General features: G+C 35.8%; 1 protein-coding gene across 7 annotated transcripts in view; it reads right to left on the bottom strand.

The window, feature by feature from the left end:
- The window catches only part of SBF2 (SET binding factor 2), a 474973-nt gene that overhangs the window by 238847 nt on the left and 215227 nt on the right, over nt 1-20899 (bottom strand). For all 7 annotated transcript variants that reach the window (XM_082626802.1, XM_082626803.1, XM_082626801.1 and 4 more), the window contains 3 exons: nt 8780-8902; nt 7358-7468; nt 5584-5689 (listed from right to left, as the gene is read on the bottom strand). In XM_082626802.1, the coding sequence (XP_082482928.1) occupies nt 5584-5689; nt 7358-7468; nt 8780-8902 (340 nt within the window). The remainder of the gene's footprint in view (nt 1-5583; nt 5690-7357; nt 7469-8779; nt 8903-20899) is intronic.

The following is a 20899-nucleotide window of genomic DNA, read 5'->3' on the forward strand; positions in this document are numbered from 1 at the left end:
ATAAAAGGTGTACATATGAAGAGTTAAATAGTTGTACAAGTTTTCTAAATATTTGTATTGTAAGATAAAGGACAAATGTAGAAAAGCATACAAATCAAATGTATAGCTTAATGAATTATCTTACAAACACTACCTAGGTCAAGAAAGAACTTTGCTAGCAGCCCTAGAAGCCCCTTCTATGTGCCTCTAATCACAACCACCTCTCTACTGCCATAAGTAACCAATATCCTGACTTTACTGACCATTTTCCTGACTTCTCCTATAGACATTTGCATCCCTAGACACTATAGTTCAATCTCACTCTATTAAAAATGGGAGGTATTTCAAATCTTTTTTTAAAAAAAATTTTGGCCACACTGCGTGGCACGCAGGATCTTAGTTCCCTGACCAGGGATCGAACCCAAGCCCCCTGCAGTGGAAGCACGAAGTCTTAACGACTGGACCAGCAGGGGAGTCCCTCAAATCCCTTTTAATCTAGTGGTTCCTCCTTCATTCCTTGTCATTTATATGTTAAAGAACCTGGGACGGGCTTCCCTGGTGGCGCAGTGGTTGAGAGTCCACCTGCCGATGCAGGGGACACAGGTTCGTGCCCCGGTCCGGGAGGATAACACATGCCGCGGAGCGGCTGGGCCCGTGAGCCATGGCCGCTGAGCCTGCGCGTCCAGAGCCTGTGCTCCGCAACGGGAGAGGCCACAACAGTGAGAGGTGCGCGTACCGCAAAAAAAAACAGAACCTGGGACATTGACCAATAGTTTCCTAGAGCCTGGATTTTGACAACTGTAGTGTCTTGGGGCAACATGTTCCCCATCTTCTGTATTTCCTATGATCAGAATCAGATTTAAGTTCTCTGGCAAAACACAGGTAGTGTTTGGCAAGGTTAGGAACATAATATCTGCCTGTTTTTCTTCTGCGAGGGTTGTAAAATGATGTTCTATTTCGATAATTTCTTTTTCATTTATTTTTGAAGCTTTTCTAGAACTTTAGAGAAACTGAACTATACAAGATGCATTCTTTCTTGTTTTTTTTTTTTTTTTTGCGGTACGCGGTCCTCTCACTGCTGTGGCCTCTACCGTTGCGGAGCGCAGGCTCAGCGGCCACGGCTCACGGGCCCAGCCGCTCCGCGGCATGTGGGATCCTCCCGGACCAGGGCACGAACCCGCGTCCCCTGCATCAGCAGGCGGACTCTCAACCACTACGCCACCAGGGAAGCCCTGTTTTTTTTCATTGAGTATAATTATTTTCAAATTAATCCATGTAGTAATACGTACCAACAATTCATTTCTTTATATTGCCTAGTAGTATTCCACTGTATGGATATACCACAGATTATTTATCCATTACCATAACCATTATTCATTACATTTATGGACACTAAGCTTGTTTCCAGATTTTCACTCTTATAAAAATATGGATATGACCATTCATGTACAAATATTTTTTATGGACAATGCTATCATTTTCCTTAAGTAAACGCCTAGGAGTGAAATGGCTGGATTATTTGGTTTATTTAACTTTTTTAAAAAGTCAAACTGTATTCCAAGGTAGCTGTCCCATTCACACTCCCATTAGCAGTAAACTAAAGTTCCCATTCCTCCACTTCAGGCAGCCCTCTGAAAAGCTGGAATGCTAATGTTCCTCTCCCTCCTTCCCAAGGGATTGTGCACCTTCTCCCAAGGCAGCAAGCCACCCCTCATTCTTCTTTGCTTCCAGTGGCCCTCAGGCATCCAAAATATGCTAATTCTGTCAGTGCTCCGAATATGGCAAGACAAAAACCAGTTTCTTGGCCAGCCCTTTGTAAATCTCAACATTGGACGGACACTCCACTTCTCTCCTTCCCTTTCCCCCAAGGAGAAGCTGCAAGCTGGGCGTTCTCTTCCAGTGCTGGCTGTGCTGGCTTGGGGGTGAGGCTGACCAGGTAAAGTGAACTTGCTCTTCTTACCTGTTTCAATGTAGCTGTTCTCAGTCAGCTCTGTGATCAACTGGGGTACCACAACTTCTTAAGTAGCTTCTGGAATTCTCACAAAGGTTTTTTGGTCTGTATATAATTGTTAAATTGATATTTCTGTGGGAGAACGAGGACTGGGACTTCCTATTGTGCCATCTTGCTGATGTCGCTCCCTAAATTCTCACTCTTGACTGTCTATCTCCTTCACTATTTAAGCATAGTTATTTTAATATCCGATAACTACCTTTTATATTGTCTATGGTTTCTTTTATATTTCTTTCAGATAGCTTTAGTCCTCATGTTTCTGGTTATTTTTTTTAACTTGATGGTCTGCTTTATTTTTTTAAATTAATTTTTTCATTGGAGTATAGTTGATTTACAATGTTGTGTTAGTTTCTGCTGTACAGTAAAGTGAATCAGCCATACATATACATATATCCACTCTCTTCTAGACTCCATTCCCTTATAGGTTGTTACAGAGCACTGAATAGAGTTCCCTGTGCTATACAGTAGGTTCTTATTAGTTATCTTTTATATGCAGTAGTGTGTATATGTCAATCCCAATCTCCTAATTTATCTCTCCCCCTTTCCCCCTTAGTAGCCATAAGTTTGTTTTCTACATCTGTGACTCTATTTCTGTTTTGTAAATAGGTTCATTTGTACCATTTTTTAGATTCCACATGTGTTATCATATGATATTTGTCTTTTTCTGTTTGACTTATTTCACTCAGTATGACAATCTCTAGGTCTATCCATGTTGCTGCAGATGGCATTATTTCGTCCTTTTTTATGGCTGAGTAATATTGGTATATATGTACCACATATATTGGTATATATGGTATATATGTACCACATCTGCTTTATCCATTCCACCGTCGATGGACATTTAGGTTGATTCCATGTCCTGGCTATTGTAAATAGTGCTTCAATGAACATTGGGGTGCCTGTATCCTTTCAAATTACGGTTTTCTCTGGGTATATACCCTGGAGTGGGATTGCTGGATCATATGGTAGCTCTACTTTTAGTTTTTTAAGGAATCTCCATACTGTTCTCCATAGTGGCTGTACCAATTTACATTCCCACCAACAGTGTAGGAGGATTCGCTTTTCTCCACACCCTCTCCAGCATTTACTGTTTACAGATTTTTTGATGTTTGCCACTCTAACAGGTGTGAGGTGATACTTCATTGTAGTTTTGATTTATATTTCTCTAATAACTAGTGATGTCGAACATCTTTTCATGTGCTCTTGGCCATCTGTATGTCTTCTTTGGAGAGTACTGGGCATACATGTAAAAATCTGTAGATATATTGGAGGCCTAGAATGCAGTTATCTTGCTCCATAAAGGATTTACTTTTACTCCTACTATAAGGCTAAAGATAGTAGCATTAAGGATCATTTTATTTATTTATTTATTTTTTTTTTTCTTTTTGCGGTATGCGGGCCTCTCACTGTTGTGGCCTCTCCCGTTGCGGAGCACAGGCTCCGGATGCGCAGGCCCAGCGGCCATGGCTCACGGGCCCAGCCGCTCCGCGGCATATGGGATCCTCCCAGACCGGGGCACGAACCCGTATCCCCTGCATCGGCAGGCGGACTCTCAACCACTGCGCCACCAGGGAGGCCCAAGGATCATTTTAATCTGTTTCTAGGAACTGAAATGATTTCAAGCTGTACTTCAGTTCCTCAGGTGGACTGTCTACTTGTGATTTACTCTCTCCCAGGATGTGGTCCTTTATGGTCCCAACTCAAAGCAAGAGAGCTTTGTAAAGGAATTTCCCTTGGTAAAATCTGAACTCCGATTCTCCCCTTCGCTGTTGGACATCAATAGTATGGAGATCAGTTTTTCAGTAACTTCTTTCAAAATCAAGAGATGCTTGGGAAAAAGTGGTCCCAAATATCTGGTTCACTTCTCTAGGTTTTTTTCTTCTCTTGGACCATGGTTTGGTCATTATTTACTGCTTCTGACGCTTTCAAGTAGAAGTTGTTTATACTTGTATAGCTTTCCTAGTATTCATTGTTAAGAGGGTTAGTCTGGATTACAAAGGCCATCACTACTGGAAGAGAGGTCCAGGTTTTATAAATTTATACTTTATCTATAGCAGTTTTTCTCATCAGGAGTGCTACTAGTATTTGAGGTAAAAAATCTTCTGGTGCATATATATTATGCACGAAGAATGTTTAATATCCCTGGGTCCTGGGCATTAATGCCAGTAACAATCCCTGCCCTCCCCTTCAGATCACTGTAAAAATGCAAAAGCATGAGAGGTTTATAAGGTGCTCATTAAGTATAAGATCAATGGTAGCATTTGGGAATGTGAAATTTTGTGTCATATCCTTCTATTCCTCTTCATGGTAGACCTTTGGCTTTGACTGACCCTTCAGAGGTATACAGGCCCTCTTAACTGAAAAAGGTCAGGTGAATAGTGGTTAGCTAAAATCAATTCAGTCAGTGATTAGGAGGCACCATGGACAGGCTGCAGGTAGTCCATGAACCCCTAAGATTATATCCAAAGTTTGTGGAGGGAGGTTTTAGTCAACAAGATATTCTTTAGAGAAGTAAGTGCCACCAGGGAGACAGTACCTATTTCACATGTTAAGGAAAATAGCTTTAATTAAATTAGAACTTGGTTGAGATGACTCAATGAGCAGAAACTTTCAGGGAGGAAGAGAAGGAATATGTAATTTTTGAGAGTTTAAACCCCTAAGGTGGGGGCAGATGTAATACAGAACTACTACTTTGGGGTTGATGTCACCATTCATCTTTATTAGGATACTAGAACTCTACTTGTATTTACATTAATCTCTTCTAAGGCTTTCTAAATTTCACTGACTGAAGTCACAGCAGAAGAATTAGGATGGGGCCACTAAAGAAAAAGGAGAGATAAATTTCAGAGTTAAGCAGGGAGTAAAATTCAACATGAGATAGGAGGAAAATAAGAAGGTAGAATTTTTGTGCAAGGAATTAAGAATTCCATGGAGAACTACTAGACTATGAGCCCCAGGAAAGGGAATGTTTCAATTCAACTAGAAGAAGACAAACACAGATGGAGAACAATGAGAAAGACTGAATCAAAGAGAGTGGAACACTCTTACACAGGTACATATAAAGGATAAGTAAGAGGTAAAGTAAGTGGGAATCTCTGGCAGCAATGGTCTAAAACATACTCATTTTTAAGTTATAGTACTCCTTTAATGAAGTATGAGTTGTCCAATGTACAGAGGGCACTTTCTAGTGTCCTCCCCCTAATACATCATCCTAGCCATTGCTAGAAAATTAAAGTCCTGATACAGGTGGTGGGATGAAAAGGATGGGACTTTTAGTTCTATCTGACAAGGTTTCTATAAAAGCAATTCATCTAAGGAAAAACAAAATATACTATCTATTCGCCTTTTAAAGCACAGAAAATATGTTTACTTTCTAAAAGCTTAATTGACTTAAGAGCAAAAGGGGCCTGGGTTAATTTTAAAAAAGAATGAATATTAGTTAAGATTAGAACTCATATAATTATGTATTTTATATATCAGTTATCTAATGGTTTGCTTTTTATTTTCCTGATTTATGTCGGGTGATGTAGGCTTAAAATCAATCTCTTTTTCATAGGCTTTTATAAGAACACTGAAAATGGGAGAAGACATACCCAATTGCTGGAACAGGAGAGCCGCACTAGTGCCTGTGACAGGAAGACTATCATGCAAGGGAGTCTGGATCAGCTGTCTATCTCCTGCACCCAAGGAAAACAGCTTCTGCAGAATGGGCGGAAAACACACACACACACCATAAATGATTTCTTTTCAGACATTTTCTTAAGATAAAAAAATCCCTTTGAAGTTCAAATTTAAAGCAGATGATGACCATATAAGAACCAATTAACAGATGCGAAGGGCAATAATGCAGCCCAAAACATTCAAGTTACTTTGTGTCCAAGTGAATACGGTACAAGAAAATTCAGTAGTTGAAAGGTGAAAATTTAGTAATCATGAGATACACAAATCACTGATAATACTACTTAACTAAAAAATAGTAAAATGTTAAAGCTAACATTTATATGCCAGTTATATGTCAATAAAAGTGGAAAAACAAAAGAAATACAGTAATATGAACCATGAATGTAATTTAAAAATTTCTAGCAGCTACAATAAAAATGTTTTTAAAATTAAAAAATAAATAAAATAAAATCATGTCAACAAAATTCCCATCTTAATAAAGGCTCATAAAACAACTCGGCTGCTTTAAAGTTTAGGTCCAATCGTGACCAAACTCACATTTCATATTATGCCCTTATAGCAGAAATGGGAGAATGAGGGAGGAGAGTGCAGGAGGAAAAAAACCTTAAGAGTAACCAAAAGATGCTAGGAAAGACAGGAGACAGCTAAAAAGGCAAAGGGCATGGAAAAAAGATGCCATTTTTACTATAAGTAACATCTCTATCAGACTGAGGATAAAAAACTGTAATTTTTAGAGGGCTGTCCTTTTCCTCAGTATTACAAAAGAAGAAGCAAAATAAGTGATCAGCTAATCAATTTTAGGACTTAAGGAAAGGAGCCTTTAAAAAAAAAGTTCTCTAGAAATATTAAGTCATAGCAACTGAAGTTCTCATTTTTCTACTTCAGAGACGAATATAAAAATTTCAGGACATACAGAAGATGAAAAACATGCCACTTTGAGAAAGTTTTATTTCAGTAGAAGAGGTTAATGTCCTCATGGGCTCAATCTATGACAAAATCCTTGGGAAATTTTAAGGTATAGATTATATTTTCCAAAGAAGGTCTGTGATTTTGGACAATGGTTAACATTATCATTACTAAAGGTAGCAAACTGAAATGAGAAAAATAAGCCCTCCTCTTTTGAAGCTTAAATGCAAGCTATTCTATTAAAGATTACACACAACATACAAAATGGTTTTAGGACCACATATAATTGCTTTTGTCCAGGGAAATGAAGAAATGAATTAATCTATCCAGAAGTAGTTATAATGTTACAAAGAATTATATTAAAAGTTTTCTTAATGTTACCTCCTAATTTTTATCACTGAAAAAAATTTTAAGTTAATAAAATGAGGCATAACCATACAAAGGAATAATAAGAAAGGTACAAAGAACACATTTGAAGTTCAACTTTAAAAAGTGTATTTCCAAGAAAGCGTAAGCTAGAGTTCAAGTTACACAGAATATGACTTCTAACTATGCTATGTGAAAGGTGAACCCTGTGTTAAAATTAACCCTATGACCTAAGAATGGAATCTTGAGTCTCTAGAAGGCAGACCATAGGGACAATGCTTAATTAAACTAAGATCGTCTTTAAAATGAAAATATTTGAAGAATTCTTTCTTTCCTTTTATTCATAAACTAAATTTATTGGAGGAGAGGAGAAGAGAAGCAGGCCCTCTTCATCTCCCTTTTTATTCTATTTACCTGAGACCCTCCAGCTGCTGGGACAAGACACGCACACAGGTTTGCAATGAGACTTTCCAAGGAGACATTCAGAGTGTCCACATATACAGTATAGATCAAACCTAGGCAAGCCTGAAAAGAAAAGATGCATGTAGTTATTTCATGGAAAAAGCAAGCACTAAAAATAAATTGTTGTGACATCTGCTTCCAGGAAAATTTCTCTTTGAACCTAGTAGATTCTACAGTGACCATGGAATAAATTTTAAGCAGCAAATGTTATTAAGTTTATTAAATTTTCCTCCAGAACCAGAAGCTCTAAATGAGCTTTTGAGATGAGTTTATAAAAAGCAGAAATCCATAATTTGTAAAACAGGTGTTTGTGCTTAGATAACCACTCTAGCAAATTTGTAGGGCTTAAAACTGTTTCTGTCTCAACTTATTTTGCAGAACTCCAAATTTCAAGATAAAAACTTAGAAACTTTATCTTGTTTTGTGATTCTTATAAATTCAGAACATTTATTCTACAGAAAAACTTAACTTATGTGAATTATTACAAAGAACAGCAAAATAGAGACAAGATGTGATTAACACTTTAAGCTCAGAAGAAGGTAGGTGGTAAAGTGGAAGATAAAATGTAATCATATGAATCTATCAGTTTATTAAAACTTATAACTAAAAAATTAGTATCTGTTAGGAGTTAGCCACTGTCATTGAAATCTTGACACTAAGAATATATATAATCTCAACAATATGAAAAAGTTTTCCAGAAATTATGTATCAATTTCCCAAATCCTTGAGAAATTTTAAGGTATAGTTTATACCTTCCAAAGAAGATCTGTGACTCTGGACAATGGTCAACATTACTATTATTAAAGATTACACTGAAATAAGAAAAATAAGCCCTCTTCTTGCAAAGTTTAAATGTATTTATAACTAAAGTAAATTTTTTCTACATTTGCAAATTCTAACTATCTAAAAAAATAAAATATCTGGAAGTAAACAATATTTTAGAGCTATATGGATAGCAGTATGATCACAACTATTTGAAATCACAAATACTTATCCTATTTCCTTGAACCTGGACTCCTAAAAAGAAGATCAATAAAAATACACTAAGTTGTTATATTAGTAATGCATTTTAAATTTGATACAGGTAATCAAATGATTTCTTTAGGATTCATAAATTTTGGAGTCAGTAAAGATGGGACCTATTTTAAAACAAACACTACATCCTTAGAAGTTTAAATAGTCATATTAACTTACTCAGGTACTTATTTTATCCAACATGAAATACATTTCTTCTGTTCACAGTAATTTTATTTTATTGATGAATTCCTAATCAATTTAAAGATATTTTAGATGCAAAGAATTTGCTACCGTGGTTCATTCAAAATAGATTTATACAATAATATGAATCAATAATGACAACTATGAGTTCTTTACCCTAAAAATTTCTGGATAATCTAATCTGGATACCAACACCAGGCTTTTGGGAGCAAACACTTCTGCAGGCTGAATTAAACCAGACACTTCCACTTCACCTTCAATCTCATCTTTCTTTGTTCCCTAAAGAAAGAGACACTGTAATCAACAGACGGACAATATCTTAGGTTTATAACTCACAAAATATAGACGTATCACACACTTTCATGTAATTTACAAAATCCAAAGTTAATTACAAAATATAATTTACAAAACTCAAACTAAAAATAAACATACTTGGAGAGGAATCTGAGAAGCAAGTAGGCAAAGAAATTATGAAACAGGGCATACTTATTTCATTTTTGAAAACTCCTTAAGCTCCAGATATATACCACAATTTTATTTGAGCATTTGGTTTCTGTGTGAGGTACCAGTAATCAAAGGTAAATAAGACACATTCATTAGTGACCCCATACAAATACAAATGACACTCACTTAATGGAAATTCAGTTTTCAAGGAAAGAAAAATTCTGTTTTAGAAGTAAGGCACTATTTTTCATTTTTGCTTTTTGGACTTCTCCCAATCTTTCAAACAAAAGCGATAATCATTTAGGATTATGTTGCAGAATACTCATTGCTCTTAAAAGTAAAGCCCAATCAGCTCTAAATTCTTTTTGCTCAGAAGCAACAATGCTGATCTTTTGAAAACAGAGGATATTTTTATACACAAAACTGAGTTTCAGAATGTACCTAGTGCCACTGAACTGTACACTTAAAAGTGGTTGAAATGGTAAAGCTTATGTTATGCATATTTTAGCACAATAAAAATATCTAGAATTTTTTTAAAACCCTAAATGTTCAGTGGTTAAATACTAGTTAATAAAATAAACTTTGAAAAATATTATTCTCATTTATTAGTCAACAAATATTTCCTGTGCACCTATTGTTCCATAATACTATATGACGCACTATAAAATTTCCAAGTGAAAAGAAAAAGAAACCAAGGTAGTAAAGTATTCAGATTTCTATATAATGTTCTAAGATGCTAGGACATTTTCCCTAACTAGAATCCTCTTCTCTTTCTTTTCCATTAATCGAAGGTCCAGCTTAGGAATTATCTTCCTTCCTGAAGCCTTTCCTTTACTGATTTTTCTCCTACTATTAATTCTTAGCACAGTTCATCAACATGTCACACATTTGCTCATACTTATCTCTCCTGCCAAACCTCTCTCCCACATGCCACAAAATGCCATATCCAACTGCCTGCTTGACCTCTCCACTTAGATGACTAATAGGTATCTCAAACATGTCCAAAATACAGCTCCAACCTTTCTTCCCAAACTCCACTCCTCCTGCAGTATTCCCTATCTCAGTTAATGGAAATTCTATCCTCCCATTTAGCAAATCAAAAATCCTGATTCCCCTCTCTTTCATAACCCGTATCCAAACTGTCAGCAGTCCTGATTTCTCACCACCTCCACTGCTACCACAGTACTGTGGGCCACTATCATCACTTGTCTGGGTTATTTTAACAGCTTCCTTTAGTCTCCTCTGTCCCTCTTCAGCCCCACTTTGCTTCCCTGCTGCTCCTCCAACATGCTGGGCATGCTCCCACATAAGGGTCTCAAGCACTTTGTTATTCCTTTGCCTGGAATAGATACAATAAATAATTCCCTCATCTCCCTTGGGTCTTCATTCAAGCAAACTTCTGCTCTGTTAAGCCTTTGTTGGCACCCTACTTGAAACTGCAATGCCCTAACACTCCCTATATCCTCTTCCTTAATAAAAATAAAATATATTTTATTTTTCTCCATGGCATGACAACATATTATCTATTTCACCTATATTTGTTTTCTGGTTTGTTTATCTCCTCCACTAGAATGTGCTCCACAAAGACCAGGATTTCTGTTTTGTTCACTGGTAATTTCCTGGTTACTAAACCAAGAGCTGGCCACATAGTTGATACTTACTTAATATTTGTTCACTGCATTCATGCAGGAATGAATTTTCTTAGTTTTCTGGGTATTTTACCAAGGGAAGCTTTTTCCCCCTACTTGTGGAGGCCAAGAACTGTATTTCTATCTCCTTTGGAGCTCGTATAGTTTCTATACAGTGAAATGTAACCAAGTATTAGATGTCTATGGAATGCACATATCCAAAGGGAAATATCTGTTTACTTTTTATTATGTGTGATAAGATCCATATGCTCTTGAAAGATTTTCATTTGTTACAAAGCAAAAGCTAAAATTAGGTTGGGTGGTTCCTGGAATTCTTAGAAATAATAAAAACGTGATGAATATGAATTTACCAAAGATTTCCACACTTAATGAATCATATTCTTTATGGATTACTAACAAATTTTGTCCTTTCAGGACAGAAGAATGACTAAAATTCCTGAAAGAGATAAAGCTATCCACAATTTTATGAGATCGTGATACATGCCCTAGAGTACCGTGAGAAGTCAGCTTGAGTAAGTGCATAACCATTTCATATAAATGACCATTAACCTGCATTAACCTAAACATAAAATAGAATGCATTGGTCATTTCTTAAAGCTATCCTTTTATTAAATATTCACTAACTGGAATAACTATTAACAAGAAAGAGGGCTTCCCTGGTGGCGCAGTGGTTGAGAGTCCGCCTGCCGATGCAGGGGACACGGGTTCGTGCCCCGATCCCGGAAGATCCCACATGCCGCGGAGCGGCTGGGCCCGCGAGCCATGGCCGCGGAGCCTGTGTGTCCGGAGCCTGTGCTCCGCAATGGGAGAGGCCACAGCAGTGAGAGGCCCGCGTACAGCAAAAAAAAAAAAAAAAAAAAAAAAAAAAAAGAAAAAAGGTCCGATATAATGTTAATCAATATTAAATAAAAACAATTCCATTTTTCTTTTTTTTTAATTAAAAAAATTTTTTTTCTTTTTTGCTTTATTTTATTTTTGGCTGCTTTGGGTCTTCATTGCTGCGTGCGGGCTTTCCCTAGTTGCCGCGAGCGGGGGCTACTCTTCATTGAGGTGTGCGGGCTTCTCATTGCAGTGGCTTCCCTTGTTGCAGAGCACGGGCTCTAGGTGCGCGGGCTTCAGTAGTTGTGGCAGGCGGGCTCAGTAGTGGCTCGCAGGATCTAGAGTGCAGGATCAGTAGTTGCAGCGCACGGGCTTAGTTGCTCCGTGGCATGTGGGATCTTCCCAGACCAGGGCGTGAACCTGTGTCCCCTGCACTGGCAGGCGGATTCTTAACCATTGCACCACCAGGGAAGCCCAATTCCATTTTTCTTTACATCTCTTTTTAATTTTTTATTTTATATTGGAGTATAGCTAATTAACAATGGTGTGATAGCTTCAGGTGCACAGCAAAGGGACTCAGCCATAGTCTTTACATCACTTTTTATTATAGATTTTGACCTTTACTTTGTAAATGTGCTATAAATCATAAGATGCTGTTATTCTTAATTCCAATAGCTCTCCTGTAAGAATACAATGTCCCAAGTTTAGAGAAAGTTCATATTCCTTTATTCAAACCAAAATGTACTGCTTTGATTAAAAAAAAATTCTTGTTTATAATAAGGCTTATTCCAGGAGATAGTAATGACGTGGTTTTGGTTAAATTTTTCTATAAGCAATCTATCATGTAAGGGAATAGTGCCTCTTCTTTATAGCTGCTAGAATACCTTTTGTGTAATACTATGTAGTGTTACTAACTTTGTTTTGCATTTTACAATGACAGATTTTCACATGTCAAAAAGATGTGAGAAACTTAACAATAAGCAGGAAATCAAAAACACAGAACACAAATGTAATAGATATTGTAATAATGATTGGAAATTTAACATTTTATAGTATAAAACATTTTCACGTATTTTATCTCATTGAACAGTATTTACAAGCCTTCTTCTAAGCTAAGATTATTCCTTGGTTTTAGTAGGTCCCATTAAAGATACAAATTTACCTTAAATACTGTTTACTGAACTGCCTCACACTGACTTGTAATGTGACCTTATCTCTTATATGTATCATAAGCACATGCCACAACTTGCCCATTTATTGATATTTTTTCTACCTATTGTTACTACGGACCACATCTGCTAGTGGGATTCCCAGCTTCTATGTAGTTTACATTCGATGTAGCTCTCATAGTCTTCATGCTTCAGTAATATGGGATAAATTAGTACCCACCATAGCAATCTGCCCTAAAAGTACTACTGCCTTTTAAACATATCCTAAGATCAAAAAGCTAAAAATTATTAGAATACTGACTTTATGGAATGACTCCATATAGCAGATAGGCACAATCTTTAAGAAGCTTATCCTATCACTCAGGTCAAATACTTCAGTCTCATCTCTGTTGTCCTCCTGATGCTTGATTCCTGTCTCTTCTATCTTGAAAAGACTAGTTGCATCCAATATCATCTGTGCTAAGTTCATTTTCAACAACACTGTTTCATACTAACTCTCCCTACAAAATTTTGTTAAACAGTCATTTTAAAAGGATGAACGGAATTATGCAAGTAAAAAACTTCCAGTTCTGCATTTCCTTTTTGAAAATAAGTAATTTATTACAGTGTACCATTATATAGAGTTGCCTCAGTTAAGCAATTTAAGGACTTTAAGATTTTCCAAAATTGGAAATAAGTTTTAAGGAGTTGCAAAATTCTGTAAGGTCCACAGTTCCCCCAGCAAACTTCTTCATTTCTTGCCAAATAATCCCTTAATCATGTTGACACGTCTATATGACAAAACCTAGTTTATCCTTGCATTGGTCTGGAAAATAATGACTACATGAAACATACAAATTTTAGGATAACAAGGCTTCAGACAAATCAGGCCAGTAGTCTTCAGTTCAGAATCCAGTTTACCTCTAGCAAAGAGAATATCTTGATATTTCCTCCTTCAGCAGCTCCTGTGTGCTACAGTATTCCAAAGGTAGGACAAATTCATTTGTAGGGTTACTATATATCCACCCAGAAAGCTCCGTATTTTTAAGTGGTGCATAGTCTGTAATTTTTTTAAAAAAATATACTCATAAGGCAGCATTTTCCAAAGTGTTTTCTGCTGGAAGCTAACAGATACTGTTTAGCAAAAAAGATCTCCTAATCAAAACATTTTGGAAACAGTAAGTTAAAGCCAAGTTAAAAAGGTTTCTTTACTGCAGGATTTTTCAGACTTTGATATGCAAATATTATTTCTACAATGCCAAGCAAAGGAGATATAATATAAATTATTTCTACAACTTACTGGATCACTGAAACCCTCTTTATTACAGAGCATCAAGAGGACCTAGTGCCCTATGGAACACATGCTGAGAAAGGCTGTCACAAGCTATTTTAGGACAGAAAATGTACGAAACTGAAATATGTATATATTCCTGTGTTCTATATCCTTAGGAGGCTAGGTGAATACAATGTTTATTTCATAAATATATTATACTTAACATCTGTTTCATTAATTCTCACATTTCATAAAGTAAAATAAGATTTGAAAAGATTAGAAAATGGACAAGACTGCTGGGAGCTAGGGTGCTTTACAGCTGCGCTAAGAAACTATTCAGCATGCCTGTGGCCCATTCGCACCAGATGAGTTAGGAACTTCTACTCTGGACCAGTGGTTCTCACACTTCAGTGTGCAACAAAATCACTGAGGGCTTGCTAAAATAGATTTTTGGGTCTCACCCCTAAAATTTCTGATTCAGTAGGTCTGAGAATTTACATTTCTAAGAAATTTCCCAGTGATACTGATACTGCTGATCCAGGGACTGCACTTTAAGAACCACAGTTCTAGGCTAATTAATATGAGAATATAAAAGAAAACAATAACTGTAACATATATTCTACATGCCAGACACTGTACTAAGCATCATACCAGTGTTCATAATTCATTTATACAATCAAGAACTTATTAAATACTATTTTCTAGTAAAGGAAACCAGGACTCCCTGGAGAAATGACATTCTATATTTGGGCCAGAAAAATGTACAAAATGAGACTATTCATCTTAGTCAAAAAGTAAAGAATCTGTCAAAGACTAACAGAATCAAAATAAATAAAAATCGCAGCTGATTGAAACTCAACAAATACACAAAAATCCATGAGTTCATAATGATAATTTTTTAAATGGTCACTACTGAAGATTGCTAGGGTACCAATCTACTATTTTGAAAATTTTTAAAAATAAGGGGAAACAATTGTCTTCTCTATCAAACTGTGGTCAATGAAAGTTCTTTTTAATAGTTGAATTTCAGTCAATAAATTCAGAAGGAATAATAGTATGAGGAAATTATCTTTTGCAATTCCTACTGAAATAAGGTATTTAGTCAATGATCATCAATAGATCCCAAACTATTAAGTGAAAGGCTGGCACTACCCCAAATCCACAAATCAATCATAAATTACTAAAAGTAGAACAACCAGAAAATAAGTTCATCTTGATGTAACACAATAGGAAGTACAGTACAATTTTTCCTTTAAAAATTGAACGTGAATCCAATTAAGCCTCTAGATCTAAATATTACTTTATGGAAACTATAGAGAGTAGAGGTACAAGTTAAAAAATAACATGGAGAATTAATCAGCCAAATCTATAATATAGAGCATCCCATAGGACAAATGACCCAGTTCTTCTACCACCCCCAGAAGAGGGACTGTTACAGAAAGAAGTTAAGAAATATCAACCAAATACAACGTGTGGAACTTGTTCGAATAAACCAAGACATTTTTGAGACAATTTTTTTAAATTTAAAAATATGTAAGTTGGATATTAGATAATATTAAGGGGTTATTCAAAATTGTAATTAATTTTGTTAAAAATTATAGGGCTTCCCTGTTGGCGCAGTGGTTGAGAGTCCACCTGCTGATGCAGGGGACATGGGTTCGTGCCCTGGTCCGGGAAGATCCCACATGCCACGGAGTGGCTGGGCCCGTGAGCCATGGCCGCTGAGCCTGCGCGTCCGGAGCCTGTGCTCTGCAACAGGAGAAGTCACAACAGTGAGAGGCCTGCGTACCACAAAAAAATAAATTAAAAAAAAATTATAATGGCAGATTGGTAATCTAAAGAAGCCTTTACCAGTTAGAGATACATACTAAAATATTTGCAGGTGAAATGTGGTGTCTGGGGTTTGCTTTTAAATGTCTCTCCCTAAAAAAAAAAAAAAAAAATCAAGGATTTAGATTTTAAAAGATTGACAAAATGCTGATAATTTTTAAAGCTGGGTCAAGTGTAATGGGATTTATTATACTACTCACTTAAATTTTCTATTTGTTTCAGAATTTCCATAATAAAAAATGAAAATAAAACCTTCATTGTGCACCTACTATATGTCAATGTCATTCCGAAGTACATTTATTGATTTCACCTCTTTTCTTTGATCACATTTCGTTTGCTAACATACCAAAATGTCTTTAGTCTGAACTGCATCATTATTGGTTCATAAACACGTTTACAAACACATTAAAAGACTCCAAACTGATACAACTAAATAAAAAATTTAGACAGGTCTATCATTTTTTAAGGTAAGTCATATAAAGCAACCTCACATCTATCGTATTTTACTGATTACTTAAAAAATTTTATAATCACATTGCCTAGTTGGATAATTCTGGGAATATGTTATCAAAAGTTTAATTAATGCTTGTGATTTTTGACAGTGTTACTGTATCTTAGAAAGATAAGAGCCAACATTTTTAAAGTTGTACAATTATACTTTGGATAGTTTGTATCCCTAAGTTCCTCTTCTTTAGGCTTCCAAATAATATGCCATAGTATATTTGGTATGAAGTAATTCACACCAAATGAGAATTAAAAGATCTATTTTTGAATTGATGATATGATCCAAAAATAAAAGAATAACACATTAAAAAAATCTTTTTTAATTAATTAATTAATTATTTAATTTATGGCTGTGTTGGGTCTTAGTTTCTGTGCGAGGGCTTTCTCTAGCTGTGGCAAGCGGGGGCCACTCTTCATCGCGGTGCGCGGGCCTCTCACTATCGCAGCCTCTCTTGTTGCGGAGCACAGGCTCCAGACACGCAGGCTCAGTATTGTGGCTCACAGGCCCAGTTGCTCCGCGGCATGCAAAAAACACATTTTTTTTAAAGTACATAATTAACTGTTCACATCGAAAACGGGAACAACATTAATGATGACCTAGAAAGGAACATCATCTGGGCTTTAATATTATCTTTTTCAAATATTAGCTCATTGTTTTTACCATTTTTGGACCAATTCCAAAAGATATTATCTCTCTGTTCTTCACACAGAAAAGCTGTTACATAATTCTGGCTAGCGTCTACTACCTAAGTGAACTTATATAGGAGCCAGAACTCTTATAACTTATTTACATTTTCAGAATCTTAAAAAACTCATATGAAGCAGACTCTAACTTTCTGTAAGGTGATTGTAAATACTAAATAAATTACAATGTTTTGGTCCAGTTAAAATGGCAAATAGGAAAATATCTGAGCTAAAAAGAAAAATAATTTTGAAACATTGATTCCAAATATACAAGAACCCTAATCTTGGTTTTTAATATTATTCCCTACTCAAATGAGCCAGGGCTCCTTGGAGAATTGGCTGATTTCAAGGTTGAGGAAGGGAAGGAAGAAGATGATCCTGGATCAGCTTGTTATGTAAGAAAGTTTAAAAATGCTAAAAAAAAACCTGATGGGGCTTGTCAAGAGAACAAAGGAACCACTCTGAAGGGTTGCCCACTGGTCAAATCTTGGACAATCTGTGCATTAAAACAGTGAAAACCATTAATTATATACTACTGAAGAAAAAAGAAACTGGAATACATGAATCTGTAACTCACATAGATAGACAAGACAGAAAACGTAAAATGTCAACTGCTGACTGGTAAAGGTACAGGTAGAGAGCGTGCATAGTTGGAAAATAATCATTTTGCAACCATCATAATAAAAATTGGCACAGGCAAGAATCATCACTAAATGCTAAATCTGGCAGGGGGGATAATTAATGAGTAGTAGAATATTTGCATAGTCTTAAAGTATCTTACCACTCATGGCTTATTAGTTGCAAGCAAAGAAAAAAAAAATAGCAACTATACAATGGAGATATCTGACAATCACCAGACTAGGTACTCAAAAAGAACAGCATCAGTAAGGCAGGTGGGTAGCAGACAGACATTGTGTATTTCCAGATGTGTGCCCTTAGTAGGACATACACTTAGTATTCCAAATGTTGGTAGTAATCCAATTACTGATGCATAACCTGAATCTAAAGTGAGAGACATCAGAAAAACAAAAAATATTAAGCATTCTATTTAAAAGGGGCATTGGGACCTGCATTATTTGAAAATGTCCAAGGCTGAGCAACTATTCCAGATGAAGACAGACAAAAGATAATTAAATACAGAATTTTAAATTACATCCTGTACTGGAGGACCAAAAGGGGGGGGAGCATAAAGAGCATTAGGTCAAATGACAAAATTGAATGGATGGTAGATGAGATAAAGGTATGATATTGATATTGACTTTCTGATATTGATAACCATACTATGTTTACATAAGAAAATACTTATTCCTATGAAACATACACTGAAGACTTTAGGGCAAAGGGAAATGATGCACACAAATTTGTCTCAAATAGTTCAGAAAAAAATTTCTCTCTGTGTGTGTGTGTGTGTGTGTAAGGAGAAAGAGGGAGTAAGGGGAGATGGGTCTATTAAAGAGAATTAATATCTATGATAATAAAGAAATGGGACAAAATATTTTAAATGGGCAAATATAGGTAAAGGGTATATAGATGTTTGCAATATTCTTGTAACTTTTCTGTAAGTTTGAAATTATTTCCAAATGAAAAGTTTGAAAAATATCCAAGACTTCCTAGAACCTCTCCAAAAATGCCTGCTATAATGTCATCCTGTATTCATTTCTGTAAGTTAAATTGGGCTTCCTAGAATCTCTTTACACCTGCTAAATTGTCTTTTTTTAATCAGGTATATAGAGGTATAATTGACAACATTTTAAGATATTTAGAGTGGTGATATGACGTACGGATACACTGTTAAAGGTATCCTCCATCTAGTTAATTAATACATCCATCACCTTAGATAATTTTTTTGTGTGTGGGGGGGAGATGAAAACATTTAAGATCTACGCTCAGTAAATTTCAATCATACAATACAGTGCTATCAACTGTAGTCATCATGTTTTACGAGAGATCCTCAGACCTTATTAATCTTATAGCTGAAAGTCTGTATTCTTTTACCAACCTCTCCCTATTTCTAGAAAGCTTCAGCCCCTGGTGACCACCATTCCACTCTCTATTTCTCTTGAATTTAACTTTTTTTTTTTTGGTTAAGATTCTACATATAACTGATACCATACAGTATTAGTCACCCTCTGACTTATTTCACTTAGCATAACCATCCATGTTGTTATAAACAGTAGGATTTCCTTCTTTCTTATGACTGAATGTTCCATTGTGTGTATGTATGTATGAAATATATGTGTGTGTGCATATGTATGTATGCATGTATATAAAACATCTTTATCCATTCAACTGTTGATGGACACTTAGCTTGTTGCCATATCTTGGCTATTGTGAATAATGCTGCAATGAACGTGGGAGTGCAAGTAACTCTTCGATACCCTGTTTTCATTTCCTTTGGATACATACCCAGAAGTGGGATTACTGGATCATAAGGCAGTTCTATTTTTAATTTTTTTAAGAACCTCCATACTATTTTCCATAGTGGTTGCACCAATTCACATTTCCACCAACAGTTCACAAGGGTTCCCTTCTATCTACAGCCTTGACTACACTTGTTACCTCTTATCTTTTTGAAAATTGCCATTCTAACAGGTATGAGGTGATATCTCATTATGGTGTTGATTTCCATTTCCCTGATGATTAGTGATGTTGAGCATCTTTTCATGTACCTGTTGTATGACTTCTTTGGGAAAATGTCTATCCAAGTCCTTTCTCATTTAAAAATTGGATTGTTTGGTTTTTTGCTATTGAGTTGCATGAGTTCTTTATATATTTTGGATATTAACCTCTTAACAGATACGTGGTTTGCAAATATTTTCTCCCATTCAGCAGGTTGCTTTTTGATTTTGTTAATAGTTTCCTTTGCTGTGCAGAAGGCTTTTGGTTTCATGCAGTCCCACTTATTTTTGCCAAAAGTCATTGGCAAGACCTTTGTTAAGGAGCTCACCCCTTAAGTTTTCTTTTAGAACTTACTCGGTTTCAGGCCTTACATTCAAATCTTTAATCCATTTTGAATTTATTGTTGTGTATGGTGTAAGATAGGGATCCTGTTTTTTTGTTTGTTTGTTTTTGCATATAGCTGTCCAATTTTCCAAACACCATTTATCAAATAGACTATCTTTTCGCCACTGTATATCCTTGGCTCCTTTGTTGCAAATTAATTGACTATATGCACATGGGTTTATTTCTGGGCTCTGTATTCTGTTTTATTGATCTACATGTCTGTTGTTATGCCAATACCATACAGTTTGATTAATAAAATTTTGTAATACACTTTGATATTAGGAAGTGTGACTCCACCTTTAACCTTCTTTCTCAAGAATACTTTGGCTATTCAGAATATTTTGTGGTTCCATACGAATTTTAGGATTCTGTTTTATTTCTGTGAAATATGCCACTGGACTTTCGATAGGGGCTGCACCATATCTGTAAATTTCTTAGAGCTGCACATTTCAACATTATTAAGTCTTCCAATCCATTAGCATCCATTTATATGTGTCTTCTTCAATTCCTTTCATTAATGTCTCACACAGTTTTCAGGATACAGATCTTTTACCTCCTTGGTAAAGTTATACCCAGGTATTTATTCTTTTTCATGTGATTATAAATAGGACTATATTCTTAATTTCTCTTCCTGATCATTTGTTGTTAGTGTATAGGAACTCAATTGATTTTTGTTTATCAGTTTTGTATCCTGCGACTTTACAGAATTCCTTTATTAGTGCTAACAGTTTTTTGGTAGTCTTTAGGATTTTTTGTATATAATATCATGTCATCAACAAATAGAGACAGTTTTATTTCTTCCTTTCTGATGTGAATGGCTTATATTTCTTTTTCTTGACAAATTCTTTTAGCTAGGACATCCAATACTATGTTGAATAACAGTAGCAAGAGTGGGCATTCTTGACTAGTACTGGATCTTAGA

This window comes from Mesoplodon mirus (assembly GCF_964341445.2).
Source record: "Mesoplodon mirus genome assembly, chromosome: 7".
In the NCBI taxonomy this organism is placed as follows: domain Eukaryota; kingdom Metazoa; phylum Chordata; class Mammalia; order Artiodactyla; family Ziphiidae; genus Mesoplodon; species Mesoplodon mirus.